Source organism: Penicillium macrosclerotiorum (genome assembly GCF_028827735.1).
Source record: "Penicillium macrosclerotiorum strain IBT 26536 chromosome Unknown utg000006l_segment0_segment0, whole genome shotgun sequence".
Classification (NCBI taxonomy): Eukaryota; Fungi; Ascomycota; class Eurotiomycetes; order Eurotiales; family Aspergillaceae; genus Penicillium; species Penicillium macrosclerotiorum.
The window spans coordinates 1355280-1374002 of record NW_026643085.1 but is presented as its reverse complement, the minus strand read 5'-3'; the positions used below and the strand labels follow the sequence as shown (position 1 = coordinate 1374002).

The 18723-nt window shown below is 52.3% G+C and overlaps 6 protein-coding genes across 6 annotated transcripts; 4 read left to right on the top strand and 2 right to left on the bottom strand.

The window, feature by feature from the left end:
• Positions 1–2122: 2122 nt before the first annotated feature.
• N7462_005778 (clathrin-mediated endocytosis regulator UBX3) lies at positions 2123–3743 on the top strand (the record flags this gene model as incomplete). The annotated part of the gene is made up of 2 exons (XM_057077496.1): positions 2123–2254; positions 2316–3743. 2 exons carry the CDS (start codon positions 2123–2125, stop codon positions 3741–3743), a joined length of 1560 nt encoding a protein of 519 aa, XP_056933076.1.
• Positions 3744–5261: 1518 nt separating this feature from the next.
• N7462_005777 (pleiotropic drug resistance family ABC transporter) lies at positions 5262–9866 on the top strand (the record flags this gene model as incomplete). The annotated part of the gene is made up of 3 exons (XM_057077495.1): positions 5262–6965; positions 7031–8285; positions 8347–9866. The coding sequence occupies 3 exons, from the start codon at positions 5262–5264 to the stop codon at positions 9864–9866; spliced, it is 4479 nt and encodes a 1492-aa protein (XP_056933075.1).
• A 701-nt stretch (positions 9867–10567) lies between these two features.
• On the bottom strand, positions 10568–12963 carry N7462_005776 (glycoside hydrolase family 55 protein; the record flags this gene model as incomplete). Its single annotated transcript, XM_057077494.1, has 2 exons — positions 10568–12824; positions 12890–12963. The coding sequence occupies 2 exons, from the start codon at positions 12961–12963 to the stop codon at positions 10568–10570; spliced, it is 2331 nt and encodes a 776-aa protein (XP_056933074.1).
• Positions 12964–13228: 265 nt separating this feature from the next.
• Positions 13229–13498, top strand: N7462_005775 (uncharacterized protein; the record flags this gene model as incomplete). Its single annotated transcript, XM_057077493.1, has 1 exon — positions 13229–13498. The coding sequence occupies one exon, from the start codon at positions 13229–13231 to the stop codon at positions 13496–13498; it is 270 nt and encodes an 89-aa protein (XP_056933073.1).
• Positions 13499–14779: 1281 nt separating this feature from the next.
• On the bottom strand, positions 14780–15909 carry N7462_005774 (transcriptional regulator SPT3; the record flags this gene model as incomplete). The annotated part of the gene is made up of 2 exons (XM_057077492.1): positions 14780–15610; positions 15667–15909. 2 exons carry the CDS (start codon positions 15907–15909, stop codon positions 14780–14782), a joined length of 1074 nt encoding a protein of 357 aa, XP_056933072.1.
• A 1500-nt stretch (positions 15910–17409) lies between these two features.
• Positions 17410–18507, top strand: dph5 (diphthine synthase; the record flags this gene model as incomplete). Its single annotated transcript, XM_057077491.1, has 3 exons — positions 17410–17544; positions 17645–17769; positions 17910–18507. 3 exons carry the CDS (start codon positions 17410–17412, stop codon positions 18505–18507), a joined length of 858 nt encoding a protein of 285 aa, XP_056933071.1.
• Between the last annotated feature and the right edge of the window lie 216 nt (positions 18508–18723).

Sequence of the window (18723 nt, the reverse complement as noted above, 5' to 3'; positions counted from 1 at the left end):
GCGTTCTGCAGCTTCGCGCTCGGCATGCTTGCTACGGTTGCTCAACTTCCATGTCACAAATGTCCTCCAGATCAAAGAAATCATTTTTTTCGTTGTCACAGCCGAGAGTCCCAGCCTTATAAATCATTTCATTGAGGAATCGCGGTGTATGCCCCTCTAAAAAAGCCGAAAATGCAAATGTCACACTGTGAGCGATAGTGTCGCATCAAGAAACGATATCCGCCGATGAGGTGTTGGTCAAATATACATCCTGGTGCTTGTTCGAGCGCTTTGTTGCTCCATGGTTTCCAACTTCGTCGTAAACTACTGCTGGCTAGAGAGCCAGGTGTCAATTGGGTTCCAATGCCAGCTGAAAAGTAGTCTTTGCCTTGGTCGTGCGCTGATAGTAATACACCAAATTCCACATTTGTCAGTCCTTCATATTTGGACACTCGAAAGCTTTCCCGGAAGAGACTCTACGCTGTTCGTCTTGGCTGCGATCGAGTATTCGAAAAGTTTTCAGGATATTCGTCTCAGCTCCATCAGGCTGAAAGGTATTGCCAGTTCCATCAAAACATAGCACAAGCCCTCTTCCGGGAATAGAGACTTTCCACATCTTGCTCGATGGCATAGACTGGGCTGACATGGTAGGAAGTAAAGGTGGGGGAGCATTCAACAGGTCGTGGTCTTCGCTAGGGGAGACATGTTGCAATTATGCCCCAGCGGGTATTGCGACGCGCTGCACATAAAGTCAAACTTTCAGGCATATGAAAGAGACATGATTGCATATGTCCTAGTAAATGAATAAGCTGGAAAGAACGTAGGTCACAGGATCTCGGGCTAAGCTGAACAACGCAGATCTAAATAATCTACGAGTATGTTTCTTTTTATGGATATCGCTAGTTCCGAATACTCTCGCAACGTACTAATTGTCTTGCACCCAGAGGACCTTACAGGGGTTTGGGTCTATAGAAAAACCAAAGAACGTTACTCTTCGAGAGCGCCAGGTTGGTCGACTAAATAATTATTAGATAACTAAGTTCCTTCTGGTTGGAGGTATATCTTTATGTTGAGAGGAAAGATGCCGACATTGCAGCAAAGACCCACATATTCCGATGTGCGTCCTGCCATTACAGGAACACCCGATTCTCTGCCTGTTTCTGTATGGTATTCCGGGTAAACTCAGAACACAGCGTCGTAACACACCAGCCAAAGTGGTGGGGATATAATCAAATCCCCCTTGCTAGCAATGTTAGTTAGACATCATCACATTGAGCATCGCGTTCCAATGGATCCCGCTATATTGACATATGGCACAAGAAGCTGGAGTTGCATATTCCGTAACAAAGTATATGTTGAAAGTGTCACGGGCAAATACCCGATACTATGCATGTTGACGTGGCGAATACACAGAGGAGAACCTCTCTTCAGGCTGTTTGTACACAGTTTGTGGCCTAGTTATATTGAAATCAATTCTTGCTTCAGCCCTTCACAAAAACGCCCCCAAAAGGAGGGCGGAAGGCCCAATCTCGCTGAGAGAAAAAGGAGGGGAGGGGGTGGGGGGTGTTGAGATATACACATTGAAGTCGAGCGTCAACAATAGGACGAGAAGAAGATGACCACAGTCCCGTAGTCCCGGGTTGGAGTAGAGGGCAGTACAGGGCAGCGGGCGGTCAAGCGGCGGCTCGCCATCTGATTTACGGCTAAAAAGGCGGCTGCTTCTGGCGCCAGACGTTGTCATTTTCGGCGTCGATTACACAGGCTCCTCATGTTGTAGTTGCACATATTTATCAAGAGCATTTATATTGTGAAAAGTAAGACGGGAGCGATCATCTACCTGCGATGTACATGGATGGCACTTTTTGCCTGCATACATCCAGATCTATAGGGACAGCCAGCTTTGAAGACATAGACATAGACAGGCTTTTCATTTTGAAGGAGTCAATATATCTTACTGGCTCCCCAGAAAGTTCCCTCAAGCCAACCATTCATTGACCCCCCTAACCCCCCCGGACTCGGAGGAGAGCTCCAGATCAGCAGCCTGATACGGCAGGCGGTCCCGTAGGCGGTGACCCCAATCGCCCGCCTCCATGTCATCCCGACCCTGACAGCTCATGGCGTCTTGTCACTATCAGCAGCCATCATGTCCGCCGAGCTTGACCTCGACCAGCTGTCATCCAGCGAGCGAGCAGCTCTGGAACAGTACATTACTGTGACTGGGCAAGAGCCAGCAGAGGCCATCCCCCTGCTCCGTCGGTCACAATGGAATGTTCAGGTTCGAGACCTTTCCCTCCGCTCCGCCAAGATAGCTACTTATGTCTCCTCCCCCCGCATAGATTGCCATCGCCAAGTTTTTTGATGGCGAAGGTCCAGACCCAGTCGAGGAAGCGCGTGCGGCTCTTCCCCAGTCCCCTCCACCTCGCCCAACTCGCCGAACGCAAAACCTGATGACCGAGGATCTCAGAGAGCATCTATCCCCGGCTGCTCGTGCCTCCGATCTGGCCCCGCGAGTTGACACACAACCCGAAGATCAACCGGTCTACCGCCCTCCCTTCCTCCTTGCTCTCTTATTCACCCCATTCAATCTCATCTATCGACTCCTCTACAGCTCTTTCCGTCTCTTCGGCACTTTATTTCCTTTCTTGCCTCGGTTGTTCCGTACGACCGCCAGCCCAGCTCTCCAAGGGGCACGACGGAATACCACGGGCCGTCGGACGCTTGGTCCTAAGGATACCGCCGCCCGGTTTATCCGTGAATTTGAGGAGGAGTATGGATCTCACTCTCTGCCTTTCTTGGAAAATGGCTACAATATGGCGCTGGAGAAGGCGCATCGCGATTTAAAGTTCTTGCTTGTTGTCCTTCTGGCACCAGAGCACGACGATACGAGTAGCTGGGTTCGGGATACGTTGCTCGCTCCAGAGGTGGTGGAATTCCTCAATGACCCGCAAAACAACCTCCTTGTGTGGGGTGGGAGTGTCCAGGACGCCGAGGCCTACCAGGTGGCCAATTCGCTGAGATGCACGAAGTTCCCTTTTGCCGCTGTGACCGTCCATACTCCCAATGTGTCTTCGACCGCCATGTCCGTCGTCGGCCGCATTGCGGGAACCTCGTCTCCGTCCGAATTCGTCAACCGTCTCCGAACCACCCTGGCTTCGAACCAGGAGCCCCTCGAACGCATCCGATCCACGCGTGCCGAACAGCAAGCCTCCCGCAGCCTGCGCGAGCAGCAGGACTCGGCGTACGAACGCTCGCTTGCAATCGACCGGGAGCGAGCGCGTCTTCGCCGCGAAGCCGAAGCTGCCCGCCAGCGTGAAGAGGAAGAGGCGGCCGAGCAACAAGCTGCGGAGGAGAAGAAACAACATGACCTGGCGCAGTGGAAGCTCTGGCGAGCACAGACCTTTAGCGCCGAACCGGGGACCGACGTCAAAGATGCGGTGCGCATTAGCGTGCGACTGCCATCGGGGGAACGAATCATGCGCCGCTTCGCGCCCGACGCAGCCATGGAAGAACTATACGCGGTGGTGGAGTGCTACGAGGTTCTGCAGGATGAGTCGCGACCCACAGATGTGACCAAGCCGGACGGGTTTGAGCACGAGTACAGATTCCGCCTGGTGTCCCCCATGCCGCGCGCGGTATATGCGGTGGAAGAGGGCGGGTCTATCCGCGAGAAGATCGGCCGGGGCGGTAATCTACTAGTAGAACCGATCGATGAGGAGGATGAAGAGACCGAAGACGTGGAAGACGAGGCAGCCGATTCAGGGTGAAGGAGGAAGGCCACGATCAGAGTTTCGGCATCCCTTGCTCTCATGTATCTTTCAATGCGAACCTCCCTTGGAATGAATAGGACTTGCATGCACACCGCTTGTACCTCGCTCGTACGCACACCGATTGTTCTGGGGCGGTGCAGGGATTGTCCCCCAAGAAGACGATTGAGACGCGTGGCCATGCGCCTAGACATATGAAATTTGCCTGTGACAAGCCATTTGCACTAGTGTTCTAGGGTGCGTCGGTTCTTGTGCCGATTGTATATAAAAGTATAATATATATATATATTTTGAGTTATGCAGGTCTGACGCCACCGGTGGTCCATCCGACATATTCAGGATCTACTTCGAAGTACTTAGATAGTCCCTGAAGTTCGTCATCTCAGGATTGGGGACATCATAAATGGAGGCATCATCTCACTCAAATAACCCGGAACTATTGCATCAAGGTCGAAGTGGATCCAACGCGATCAGTAGATCAGTAGAGATATAATCAACCCGATGCATGATCTATAATCTCTGAATCATTGAATCTGTGATCTATCAGATCGTCCGTTCCTCCGTTCCCCGGACGAAAGCAGCGGGCTGAGTCAGCCCGGAAAGCCGGGTCGAGGAGATCCGAGCAGCGGGCGTCAGGGGGGCGATCTCCGCGCGGGCCAGGGACTCGGAGGCTGCTCCTCCCGGACCCACCGGGATTTCTAGAACGGCCGGGCACGTGTCGAAACGTGGCGGATGTTGCACAGGCGCTGATAAGGGGGGGGGGAAGGATAAGGATATACTACGGAGTCAATATTGTAATGCTATAATACTATGAGCCCAAGGTATACAGAGTAACGAGGAGAGAGAGAATAATTATTTAGATACTACAAAGAACAGATCAAAGATCCATTGGCGGTTTTTGAGAATTTTCACAAATTGGACCAATCGCGCTCATTGTGACGAAAAATGAGTCTGTCGTGATTCATGTTGCATTATGGAGCCTCCATCTAACGAATCGCTTGGCATAAGCGACCCCCAACAGAGTTTTTCGCGTATGGTTCGTAGGCATCCATGGCTGACACATCCTGGGCCCGAACCTGTCACCTTTGGGCCTGCGACGGCGGGTCCGGCTGCTGGAGTTATCGCCGGAACCTCTATTTGCCTTTCGGAGCCAAAATCTGGATCGTTCCCGGTCCCGACGGTTGGTGGCCCTAAAACCATCGCGGAACTTTTTCTTCCCTTGACTTCTTTTATTTATCATCCCTTTTCCTTCGGCACGCTCCTTCTCTCGCTTTGGTTTCTTGTTTGTCCTTAATCCTTAATCGCCGCTAATTGCATTCTATTTCCTAATCTCCACACGCTCTCTTCCCCGACCCCCTTCTATATTCCACGCGTCTCACCATCCCGCCCATTGATGGTGCTTTCCTAATTTCTCGACTCTCCTGGGCTCTGAAATCACACCCCACTTACCCGCAATTGTCTCCATCGAGACGGCAATTGACTTTCCTTCCTTCTTCCCCCACCCCCGCAGAGCTCCTCATGTCGCTTCTGGGGACCCTCAACCACAGCGTGGGCGAAACCACCACCGAGTTCACGGAATACTCTTCGACCTCCGTCGCCGTGACTCGCGAAATTAACCATCATGAAGTCTCCGGCAGTGTCAGCTCCGACGACACGGCCCTTGAAAAGCCCACCGAGGTCGGCAATGAGGATGTGATCGAGGCCGAGGTCACTCGGCTGGCGCAGCAGCTCACCCGTGAATCCACGCACTTCCAGGATGGCGAGAACACCTTCCTCGAAACCAAAGAGGATTCTACTCTCAACCCGCATAGCCCCAACTTCCGGGCCCGCAATTGGATGAAGAACCTCCTGGCCATCACTGCCCGCGACCCCGAACGCTACCCGGCGCGCCAGGCGGGTGTCTCCTTCCGCAACCTCAGTGTGCATGGATATGGCAGCCCCACCGATTATCAGAAGGACGTGTTCAACTCCGTCCTGCAGGTCGGGGCCCTGTTCCGTATGATGACCGGCTCGGGAAAGCAGAAGATTCAGATTCTGCGAGATTTTGACGGCTTGGTCAAGAGTGGCGAGATGTTGGTCGTCCTGGGCCGCCCCGGTTCCGGTTGCTCAACCTTCCTGAAGACCCTGGCCGGCGAGATGAACGGTATCCACAAGGATCCCAACTCCCAGATGAACTACCAAGGTATCTCTGATAAGAAAATGAAGAAACAGTTCCGCGGCGAGGCCATCTATACCGCCGAGACCGATGTTCATTTCCCTCAGCTGTCTGTGGGTGATACCTTGAAATTTGCTGCACTGGCTCGTGCTCCTCGCAACCGTTTGCCCGGTGTCTCCCGTGATCAGTATGCGGAGCACATGCGGGATGTGGTCATGGCCATGCTGGGTCTCTCGCACACCATCAACACCCGCGTGGGCAACGACTTCGTTCGCGGTGTTTCCGGTGGTGAGCGCAAGCGTGTCTCAATCGCCGAGGCCACTTTGTGTGCTAGCCCCTTGCAATGCTGGGATAACAGTACGCGTGGTCTGGACAGTGCCAATGCCCTGGAGTTCTGCAAGACCTTGAACCTCATGGCCAAGTACTCCGGCACTACCTGTGCCGTTGCCATCTACCAGGCTTCTCAGAGTGCCTACGATGTTTTCGATAAGGTCACCGTCTTGTACGAGGGCCGACAGATCTACTTCGGCCGCACTGGTGATGCCAAGGAGTTTTTCACCAACATGGGCTTCGAATGCCCTGAGCGTCAGACTACCGCCGATTTCCTGACCTCCCTGACTAGCCCTGCGGAGCGTATTGTGAAGAAGGGTTACGAGAGCCTCGTGCCTCGTACTCCAGACGAGTTCGCCGCGGCTTGGAAGAACAGTAAGGAGTACAAGGACTTGATCCGCGAAATTGAGGAGTATGACCAGTCTTACCCTCTCGGCGGAGAGTCGCTACAGAAGTTCGTTACTTCTCGCCGTGCGATGCAGTCCAAGAACCAACGTACGAAATCTCCCTATACTATGTCTGTCTGGGAGCAGATCAACCTTTGCATGGTCCGCGGCTTCCAACGGCTGAAGGGCGATGCAAGCTTGACCCTGTCTCAGTTAATCGGAAATTTCATTATGGCTCTCATTATCGGTTCGGTTTTCTTCAACCTCGAAGATACTACCGACAGTTTCTATTCTCGTGGTGCTCTTCTCTTCTTCGCTGTTTTGCTCAATGCTTTCTCCAGTGCTCTCGAGGTGAGTTTACCTCGAGTTTCGAGTTGCAAGTGTATTCGTGGTCAGCTGACAACATAATTTCCTAGATTCTGACTCTTTACGCGCAACGTCCCATCGTCGAAAAGCAAGCCCGTTATGCCATGTATCACCCCTTTACCGAAGCTGTTGCGTCTATGTTGTGTGATATGCCATACAAGATCCTCAACGCGATTACCTTCAACGTCACCCTCTATTTCATGACCCACTTACGTCGCACCCCTGGCGCTTTCTTCACCTTCCTTGTGTTCTCCTTCGTGACCACCTTGACCATGTCCATGATTTTCCGTACGATTGCCTCCTTTTCTCGTACCTTGTCTCAGGCTCTGGTGCCCGCTGCTATCCTGATCCTCGGTCTTGTTATCTACACGGGTTTCACTATCCCCCCCACTAACATGCTGGGCTGGTCTCGTTGGATGAACTATATTGACCCTATCGGCTATGGTTTCGAGTCACTGATGGTCAACGAGTTCCACAATCGGAGCTTTAATTGTTCCACTTTCGTTCCCACTGGAAATGGATATGGCGATGTTAGTCTCACAAACAAGATCTGCTCGTCCAAGGGCGCTCAGGCTGGATCTGGCGTTGTCTTTGGTGATGACTATCTCAGAGACAGCTTCCAATACTATAATAGTCATAAGTGGCGCAACTTTGGTATTATGATTGGTTTCATGATTTTCTTCATGGCTACTTACCTCTTTGGTACTGAGTATATCTCGGAGGCCAAATCGAAGGGCGAGGTTCTGCTTTTCCGTCGGGGCCAGGCCCCTAAGCGTTCCGAAGACGGAGATGTTGAACAGAGCCAGGCCGTTTCTCACTCCGAGAAGACCGACGAGTCTGCCAGCCAGGAGGCTACTGCTGGTATCCAGAGGCAGACCGCCGTCTTCCATTGGCAGGATGTATGCTACGATATCAAGATCAAGAGCGAGGAACGCCGTATCTTGGATCACGTTGATGGTTGGGTCAAGCCTGGTACTTGTACTGCCCTAATGGGAGTTTCCGGTGCCGGTAAGACTACTTTGCTTGATGTGCTTGCTACCCGTGTCACTATGGGTGTTGTTTCTGGCGAGATGCTTGTCGACGGTCGCCTACGCGATCAGTCTTTCCAGCGGAAGACTGGTTACGTTCAGCAGCAGGATCTCCATCTCTACACTACTACTGTTCGTGAGGCCCTCCGCTTCAGTGCCATGCTTCGTCAGCCCGCCGATGTCAGCCGTCAGGAAAAACTGGATTACGTCGAGGAAGTTATCAAGCTTTTGGGCATGGAAGCCTACGCCGATGCTATTGTCGGTGTCCCCGGTGAAGGTAAGCCATCTCATTCTTCCTTTATCACGACTGGAAAAAATATTAATGAACTTCATTCTAGGTCTCAACGTCGAACAACGCAAGCGTCTCACCATTGGTGTCGAGCTTGCTGCCAAGCCGCAGCTGCTTCTCTTCTTGGATGAACCCACTTCTGGTCTTGACAGTCAGACTTCTTGGTCTATTCTCGATCTTATTGACACCTTGACCAAGCACGGCCAGGCTATTCTCTGTACTATCCATCAGCCCTCTGCTATGCTCTTTCAGCGTTTTGACCGCCTGCTTTTCCTTGCGAAGGGTGGCAAGACTGTCTACTTTGGTGAAATTGGCGACAAGTCCTCTACTCTTTCCAACTATTTCGAACGCAACGGTGCACCCAAGCTGTCTTCCGAGGCTAACCCCGCTGAATGGATGCTTGAGGTGATTGGTGCTGCCCCTGGATCTCACAGTGATATCGACTGGCCTGCTGTCTGGCGCGAGAGCCCTGAGCGCAAGGCTGTGCATGATCACCTGGCGGAACTCAAATCCACTCTCTCTCAGAAGCCTGTGGAGGAGTCTAGTAACGACCCGGCCAACTACAAAGAATTCGCTGCCTCCTTCCCTGTTCAGCTTTACGAGTGTTTGGTCCGTATTTTCAGCCAGTATTGGCGCACGCCGGTATACATTTACTCCAAGTCCGCTCTCTCGATTCTCACTGCTCTCTATATCGGTTTCTCTTTCTTCCACGCCGAGAACTCCCTCCAGGGTCTCCAAAACCAGATGTTCAGTATTTTCATGCTGTTGACTATCTTCGGTAACCTGGTCCAGCAGATCATGCCTCACTTCTGTACTCAGCGTTCGCTGTATGAGGTCCGCGAGCGTCCTTCCAAGACTTACTCGTGGCAAGCCTTCATGACCGCCAACATCCTCGTTGAACTGCCGTGGAACACGCTGATGTCGGTGTTTATCTTCGTCTGCTGGTACTACCCGATCGGCTTGTACCGCAACGCAGAGCCCACTGATGCCGTGCACGAGCGTGGAGCTCTGATGTTCCTGCTCATCTGGTCCTTCCTACTCTTTACCTCAACCTTCGCTCACATGATTATTGCTGGTATCGAGCTTGCGGAGACTGGCGGTAACCTGGCCAATCTGCTGTTCTCGCTCTGCCTGATCTTCTGTGGTGTTCTGGCCACTCCTTCCCAAATGCCTGGATTCTGGATTTTCATGTACCGCGTTTCTCCATTTACCTATCTTGTGTCCGCGATGTTATCCACCGGTGTTTCCGGCAGCGAGGCTGTCTGCGGCGCTGTTGAATATCTGCACTTTGACCCACCGTCCAACCAAACCTGCTACGACTATATGGAGCCGTACATGAGCCTGAATGGCGGATATCTTCAGAACCCCAATGCCACCACCGAATGTTCTTTCTGTAGCATCTCCAGCACTGACACCTTCCTTGCAAGCGTGTCCAGTTACTACAAGGATGCTTGGCGCAACTTTGGCCTGATGTGGGTATACATCATCGCCAACATCTTCCTGGCCGTTTTCATCTACTGGCTTGCCCGTGTGCCGAAGGGCAGCCGCAGCAAGAGCAAGAGCTCCTAGACCGTTTTATCTCTTTTTCCATTTGCTTCTATTTACAATGCTTTTTTGGAACGAAAATTTCTTCACTTGATATATATTATTTTAGATGATTTTTTAGATCATTTCTATAGATGCTTGACATCTCTTCACTCCACCTTTTGCATCTTTTGCCGTTTTGGTTCTTTTGTCGTTTTGGTTCTTCTGTTGTCTGTTAATCAACATCTCCGGGGATGGACTCCCGTGTTTGGTTTTTGCATATACATTGAAATATTTTGGGGACGTTTAGAAAGAAGAATGTTGAATATAAGAAGATTGATTTAAAAGAATTCTCAATACATCTAGATACTGTCAACCTCCAAACTCCGACTTCTGTACCACTAAACGGCTGTATGTATGCCTGCAACTAATATTATGTCTATCCGTCTCGACGCCTGATCGCTCTCGAAACCAAATCCATTTCGCTCATGTCATATATCTTTGGACTAGCGGCTAACTTGAAAATTTTTTGCTTGCCTGGTCGTTTGGCTACGTTGTTATTGATAGTCCCAGGTATTATGGGTATGAAATAACTTCATGGAAAATGTGAAAATGCGTAATGGTTCCGCTGCAGCCGCGCACTAACTTTCAAAAATGGAAACTGACGAGATTATATTGTAAGCTCTAGCCTGAATTTAGCCCGTTTTGTAGGGCTGAGTATCTTCACTGCTGTTTTTGGTTCTCCCTTAAGACGCGAACTGTCTATAGGCCTGCAGGACTGCCTCCCAACCACCGGGGTGGTTGTATTCGGTGGGATTGGACTGGCCATCCAAAACCATCACATCCGTCTTCCTGGTACCTATCGAGTACCACACAAGATTGTCCGGGCTGTTGGCAACTCGCATCATATTCGTCTGACACGATCCATCGCACTGGGTAGTGTAGTCACCAGTCCACTCGCCATTGAAGAAGGCCCAGGCCGCGCTATTATAGAGCAGGATGTCCTTCCCACCGTCCACGTTGGTTGCCAGAGATGTTCGGCACTTCTGGTCATCGGCATCGCACCAGGAAAAGTCAGGGTCGCCGATAGCTGACTCGGCTGTCCAGGGCGCCGGGGCAGTCTGGGTGGCTCCATCGCCCTGCATGTAGGGGCTTTCGCTCTGAAGCATGCCGGCGTAAACGTTCTGCGCCCCGTGGAAGTTGTAGTTATACAGCCAGTTGTGCTCAGCTCCGGTTCCTGTCAACCAAGTACCCTTGGTGGCTTCTACCAGAATTCCACGTCCGGTTGAGATGATCGTCTTCGAGGAGCCGCCGTCAAGATTGTGGTCCGCGGTCCAGCCCCAGAAGTTTTCGATATAGGCAGACGACGACGCAGTCAAGTGCATCATCAGGAAGGCGGCCATGCACTGTGACGTATCCTGGTTGTCACAGTCGTCTTTGATGCTGGTCTCGGCTGTTCCACCCACCGTCACCATGGTGTTCCACAGCGCCACGTCCCCGGGGGTTTGGCCCGCGGCGTTCACTTCGAGGATAGTCGCGCCGGGGAGAATCTCACCCACGCTGAATCGCATATCCTGAATCTCGATAACTCCCGTGTCGCCCGCCTGGCCAACCTGGACGACTGGCTTGGGATTCGAGGCATCCTTGAACGCATCGCCGGCACCCGAGATCACGGCCCAGGCCTCGCCCATGATACGCGAGTTCACAGGAATCTTCAGAGTATCCTTGACTGTGTACACGCCGTATGGGAAGTAGGTGATTTTGCAGTTGGCTGCATTGTCTGCCAGGATGGCGTTCAGAGAGGCAACATCGTCGGTTGACCCATCACCCTTGACTGTATAGCCATCGACAGCCTTGACATTCACAATCTGATCCGCAGCATACTCGGCATACGTCGGCTGGCTACGCATGAAGTATTTGCCGTTTTCCAGGAGCACGTCGGGTCGGCTGGTTGAGAATTTCGTGCCCGACTGGTACTGACCCGGGGTGACGTTGCCCCAGACCCAAGTGTCGATCGTGGCCGCGGCAGCGAGTTTCACATTGTTGTTGCTGTCGACTGCGATCGCATTTGTGGTATCGTGGACGAGATTCTGGATGAGCAATTGGCTGTTGCGGTTACCGCTGTCGTTCGACGAATCGTGGAATTTCACGACGGTGCCTGAGTTGGTGGATTTGGAGTCGAGAAGCACCATGCTTCCGAGGCCATTGCTGGTCATGTCGATGCCGAATCCAACCGTGTCGAAGGTTGCACTCTGTAGCAGAGCCGTGTGGCCGCCGGAGGCCAAAAAGCCCGTGGTGCACTTCCTGAAGTAGATGTTCTTGAAGTTGACTTGCTGGTTGGAGTTTTTGATGCCGACAACACCCCCGGTGATGTCTACATCGGTGACGGCGATGGTCGAGCCCGCGTTGATGTTAATGCCCGTGTGTCCTGTCGAACTGGTCGGCATGTTGATCTTGATGTTGGTCAAGCCAGAACCCTGAGCCACGCCCCATTGCAGCGCAGTGATCTCAGTATCGGCACTGAGCGCGGTGGTATCAATGACGACGTTGCGCATAAGTGTCATAAAGCTCGTCTCCGGCTGGCCGTTGCCGCTGTCGAATCCATTGACGACAGTGTCACCGTTGAAGTCGGCAGAGGCTTTCAGAACGGGCGGGTTCAATGGATCGCCGGTGATGATGGTGCCCACACGCAGGTTCAAAGTGCTCCCAAGCTGGTATGTTCCGCCGGGCAGGAAGACTTCGGCCGGGTATCTGGTCACACCCTGGCCCTCGCGGCTCCCATTGGATCCGTCGTCATTGATCGCGTTCTGGATGCTCTGGGTCTGATCACCAGAGCCGTCTGCTGAAGCTGAGTAGTCTTGGACGTTGCGCCACACGGGATAATTCGCGTTAGACACTTCGGGAGCGTATCCACGCACATATCCGGTATGATCCTGATCCAGCAGCCAGTAGCTCGTGGGAGTTGAAGCAACGGGAGTACAGGTATCTCTTTTTTGGACCTCTCTATACATTCAGCAGTCAGAATATCGGTCAAGAAAAATGCATGTGAACTGTCAATTGGGAAGTACCTTTCAGCGGACGACGGTATCGCAATCGCCGAGGCTGTTGCCGCAGCGGCAGCCCACCACAGAAGATTGCGCATGGTCTGGAAGAAATCTATATACGGAGAAAATTATGTGCAAATGAATGTCTAGGGAGGGAAAAGGAGAGAGGACAAGAGCAGAATGAGAATGAGTGGATGGATATAACACAGAAGACAGTGTTCAATTCTTGGTTCCTTAACATCTTTATACACAGTCAGACGAGCACCGCTGCAGCACACGAATATCTCAACTAGGAAACTGGCAAACCATCTTGAAGAGCTCAGAAAATTCAGCCGAGTCTCCAGCTCACACTAGACGACGACGATGCAGTCGAGCCGAACCCATCAGGGCGTGACGGCGTTTGTCCGAATTGGGAAACTGGTGTGGTTATTTTCATCTACTGGAAAGGCTATGTTTGCCAAGTTCCGGGACTCCGCTGATGCTGCGGACGATCAGCCTGGTGAGATTGAACAGAGACCGGACGTGACTGGATGTCGAAGAGTCAGATCCCCATTCGAAGGAAATGCCCCTGCAGATCACTTCCAGCTGGTCGCTGAGTCAGAAAGGGTCTTGCAGAGCCCGTCGGCGGGCTAAGGGCTGCAATACCACCTGAACGGCCGCTTCGGCTGATGGTGAGACATTAGCTCCGTCAATTCGGTATAGTGGATGACCGTCTGCGTCCAACGTGGATCGGTGGAAGAAGATCGAAGCGATCGATCTAAAGAAGAAAGAGAGAGAGAGAGAGGAATTGCGGTATGCAGCGTCAAGTTGTTTGGTTTGGAGGGGATTTTTTTTATAAATCCAGCCCAGAATCGGAAGCCACTCTTGAGTTCTATTCTCATCCACGAAAGACCAATTCTATACATAGTTCTCATCGAACATCTGCAGAAAAGACAGTGGCTGCATGGAAACACAAGAAACCCGGAGGGAATAGCACACCATAGAAAATATATGGATACTCAGCATCTCTCAAAAGAAACATTGTCAAAGTACCGACAATGCCAATGCCAATGCCCTCGGAGTAATATCTATAATTGAGTCCTTTACATTAGAAGAGTCTTCTTCCCTTCACTCGTGAGATCGCCAATAGGAAACTCCCCACCAATAAGCAAATTCAGACCAAAACCCCCGCACCGTCAACACCATATTTTCCCCTAGCTTTATTCATTTTCGTCAAGTAACATCCCATATGCCACTTTCCATTCGTGTCTCATTTGATCGACATAGCAACCCTCCTGGACAGACCTTAAATCCTATGTGAGCGTGCAGCTAGTACACGAGGGAGAAGCATGACTTGTTGCTCCACTTGGCGTAAATAGAGTACCTTTTTGGGCTTGTCCCTTTCCCCCCGGGCAGTCATTCCTCAGGATAGGATGGATATCATCCCATCGACCAAAGCTACGAATAATGGTGGCTACAGACTAACAGAGCAAGGCGAAATCTCGTAGATGATCAAAATCAAAATCGTTCGATAGATACTGCCGCCACCTAGACTGCAAGCAAAATCCCACCGGTGTGGTGGTTCAAAAATGCTGGGAAGAAGGTGCAAAATAAATGCAGCCACGAGCCCGAGAAAACTGTCAGCGAGCCAACCTGCATCAACAGGTTACACAGCTCTCTCGAAATATAAGGCCAGAAGAAAGGAGAAGACAAGGAAAGAAAAGAAAGAAAAAAAACCGCCTGATGACCATGGGTATCATTACATATTCATGTTGCCAGAAACTCCCGCTGCGATAGATGGAAAAGTGAAAAACGAACACGTCGAGTCGGAAGGGGGGCCAATTAGATCTGGGGCATGGTGTTAGCATGATAGGGTAGATGTCCACATTATTTGATGTGATAAAAACTCGGAAACGGTCCAGAGAAAGGGAACACTCACCAGCCGCAGGGGCAGACGGGGAGGCACACGGCCGTTATGGAGGAGCATCGCAATGGCCTTCTGCGGGGTGGCCTGTAGCTTGCGGTAAGCCTCGCGGATGTGGCGAGGTTCGATGGGGGTGCGACCCTCCTCCGGGGGTCGAATAGGCCGGTCTCGCGCTTGCGCTTCTTGGCGCTGTCGCCGGTGCTGTCAGCGCCGCCACGGTTCTTCTCATGGTCCTCGCGCTCCTTGACCTTGAGCGCTTCCTCAGTCAAAGTCTGGACGATTTCGAAGGTCAGAAAGCCCAGGATGTCGACAATGTCGTCATTGGGCTTTGACTCTGTCACGATGCCGAAGCCGGCCCACTCGCGGAAGCGCTTGCTCTTTCGGTATGTGAAAGAGGCCTGGCGACACTCAGACCAAAAGACGTATTCCTCCTTGGTCATGTTCTTGGTGCGCTCATCAGCGGCGGCGAGTCGCTGGAGGGTGGCGTAGTTCTGTTCCTCCTCCTCTTCATCTTCTTCATCGTCGCGCTCGGGAATTTGCACCGAGAAGAAGCTACTGACGTCCCATGCGAGGCCAACCTTCGCGCGCTTGTTCTTTGGCTTGGATGCGACATCCTGGGGACCAGCAACAACACCAGCGGCGTCATCGGCAGCGGCAAAGTCTGCCGCATCGGCACCACCTTTGTCGTCGGAGTCCTTGACGTTCTTTCGGACGTCCTTCCATGACAGGAAAGTGCGAAGCCGTGAGACCTTGGCCTTGTCGTGACGGATAAGGAAAATCAGGTCATCGGTCGAGATAGAACGTGAGCCGCGGCGAGTGGCTAGCGCCGTGCTACGAGCGAGCTAGAGGAATGAAATCAGAAATGAAAAGATGTAGACTGAGGAGAAAATGAACTCACGATCTCAATGACTTGCTGACGGGTAATTTCTTCGATCAGCGTGGTAGTCTCGATGGCCGGTTCGGCAGTTTCACCAGACACAAACATCATCTGGCGTAGCATGTCAGTAAAAGCCCATCTGAATTTGTCGTGGGTCTCAAAGTCATCGTCTTTGTCGCTGTTCGTCTCTTCGCTCATATCTGAAGAACCCTCGACTTCATCTCCAGACGCAAAACCTGAGCTGAGGGTTTCCGAGTCCGTCATGTCGAGTTCGTCGTTGGCCTCGAAACAATAAGCTGAGTTTTTGCGGGGAGATCCGGCAGGAGGCGTGCCTGTAGTTATCTGTGGTCGAAAAACAGACAGAATCCACGTCGAGTGACAGAGGAGGGGGAGGGTGAGAGTTGACGTGAGGTTGGGGTGGGGGATGCAGGGAATGGGGAAGGCCCTGAAGTGAAGTTCTTTCCCACTCAGAACGAGGATGGCAATTCCAAATTGGCTCGTCGCCAGTGTCCGTAGGAACAGTGCACTAAAATGACATCCTGTCAAAGCTGATGCTCCGAAGGACCCCATTTTATGCCTGGAGACTTGCTCAGACGCCCCTACTACCACCAATGCTCCAATATCGGTGACCGGGACAGACCTATCATGGAGAAGCTCTTGCATAGAAATGGCGTGGTCATCAAAAGGCCAGACGAATAGGAGATCCCGGTAATTTAACCATTTCCCAACATACACGCGTAGAGGAAATTGAGAAAGAAGAACGAGATCAAACTCCAAGGCCAGATAGTATACTAGGCAAGTATACAAAAGAGCGAAGAATAGGAAGGTTTCAGAAAACCAAACCAAAACCATGGTGATATGTCTCCAACCTCATCTAGACGACGGGAGCCAAGAGCCGCAGATAAGGTGGAGTCTCGGTGGAAGAGGTGGGAATGAAAGCCAAGAATGAGCCATGTATAAAGATGAAGAATCATTCGGCGAAGCCATGCGGCAACCCAAACACATTGATATCTTCGCCTTCTCTATGGGCCTCGCACCCTTGACATCAACATTATCAATCAGCCCCGACAACCATCCCTTTCTATAGATACGTTGGTTGAACGAGAAGGAAGGCAAATTTTATCCAAATCAAATGCCTGCTGCACAAGGATACAATCTGGTGTGCTCCAATTGACGGTATCGGAGCGGGCGCAAGAGCGGGCGGTGACGCGACAATGCGCGCAAGCTCCAAGCCCTGGCGGAATTCACGGTTGTCGGGCCATTCCAAGACCCAGGAACCAGAGACGAAAGCGACAGCGACAAGACGAGACGAGACGACGAGACCAAAACCCCTAATATAAATCATGACGGCACGGGGAGAGCACTGACCTGCTGGATTTCTTGCCGATACTTCGGCTGACGATCGGAGCTCATGGTGACGGGGGCTCCGCGCGAGGAGAAACGCGATGGGACCCAAAAGGATTTGCGCAATCCAAATATACAGGCTAAGCCGTTCCCGGGATATACCACAATTACACAGCACAGTGCACTGGTGCTCACAGGCAACGATGTCGAAGGAGATTGACAAGCGGAAGAGGGAGGGAAGTCCGGGGTTTGATAGCGGATCTACGATAGCCGGACATTCACTTGCTCCGCCGGCCGGGAGAGGCGGTGGAGAGATCGCGGCCGATTCTGCCGCGGGGCATTTGAATTATTTCGCCGGGCTTGTTATATCCTACATCATTGTATTTTGTTTGGCAGTCCAATTGTACGCATCCTGCCATTATGCTGCACCTTGTGGGCCTGGGTCTTGCCGATGAAAAGGACATCACGGTCCGCGGCCTGGAGATCGTGAAGAAGGCCGAGCGCGTGTATCTGGAGGCATATACGGCCATTCTGCTGGTGGACAAGGCCAAGCTTGTGAGTGGCGCCCCATTGCTCTGTTTCCCGGTCTTTTCTGCGCTGTTCCTGTTGGCCTACAGTTGATAATGTGCTGAGTCAATCTATAATGCGTCCGCAGGAAGCTTTTTATGGCCGTGAGGTAATCGAAGCAGACCGCGAGCTCGTCGAGAGCGGCAGCGATGATATCCTCGCCGGCGCCGACAAGGCCGACATCGCCTTCCTGGTTGTAGGCGATCCCTTCGGGTAAGCAGATCTCCAATATTCACATATATTTGCAATTCGCCAGCAAGACAGTCTTCACCCATAGAAGAAACCATCCCCAACACCCACAACCCCGGCCCTCCTTCTCCCTCCCAGAGCTGACAAGACCATTTCACCCCCAGCGCGACCACACACACCGATCTTGTCCTGCGGGCCCGCGAGCTCGGCATCCAGACCAACGTCGTCCCCAATGCCTCGATCATGTCCGGCATCGGATGCACCGGCCTGCAGCTCTACAACTTCGGCCAGACGGTGAGCATGGTGTTCTTCACCGAGAATTGGAAGCCGTCGTCCTTCTACGACAAAGTGCGTGAGAACGTGCAGATCGGCCTGCACACCCTCGTCCTGCTGGACATCAAGGTGAAGGAGCAGTCGATGGAGAACCTGGCGCGCGGCCGGCGCATCTTCGAGCCGCCGCGCTACATGACCGTGGCGCAGTGCGCGAGCCAGATGTTGGAGACCGAGGAGACTCGCCAGGAGGGAGTGTATGGGCCGGATAGTCTGGCAGTGGGTGCAGCGCGGGTAGGTGCCCCGGATCAGAAGCTGGTGGTCGGCACATTGAAGGAGCTGAGTGAGGTGGAGATGGGGGCGCCGCTGCACAGTCTGGTGTTGCTGGGTCGCAGGACGCACGATTTGGAGCGGGACTTTATTCGGCAGTTTGCGGTTGACGAGGCGACATTTGATGCAAGCTACCTGAAGAACTATGGGGCTTCTTCATGAGGTTGGAAAAGGTTAGCTAGCCCTCGAAGGGGGTGTATGTGCAATATATCACGCAGGAAACGATATCCACAGTTCAAAAAAAAGCAGCGTTCATGAGCGCAAGCTTTACACTTTGTTTTACTTTACTTGTCTATTTTCTTTTACTGAAGAGTGAAGGCTGTAGATGGTCTATTATATTTGAGATATAGCGCAAAAAAGGCAGGCAAGCCTGGCTTG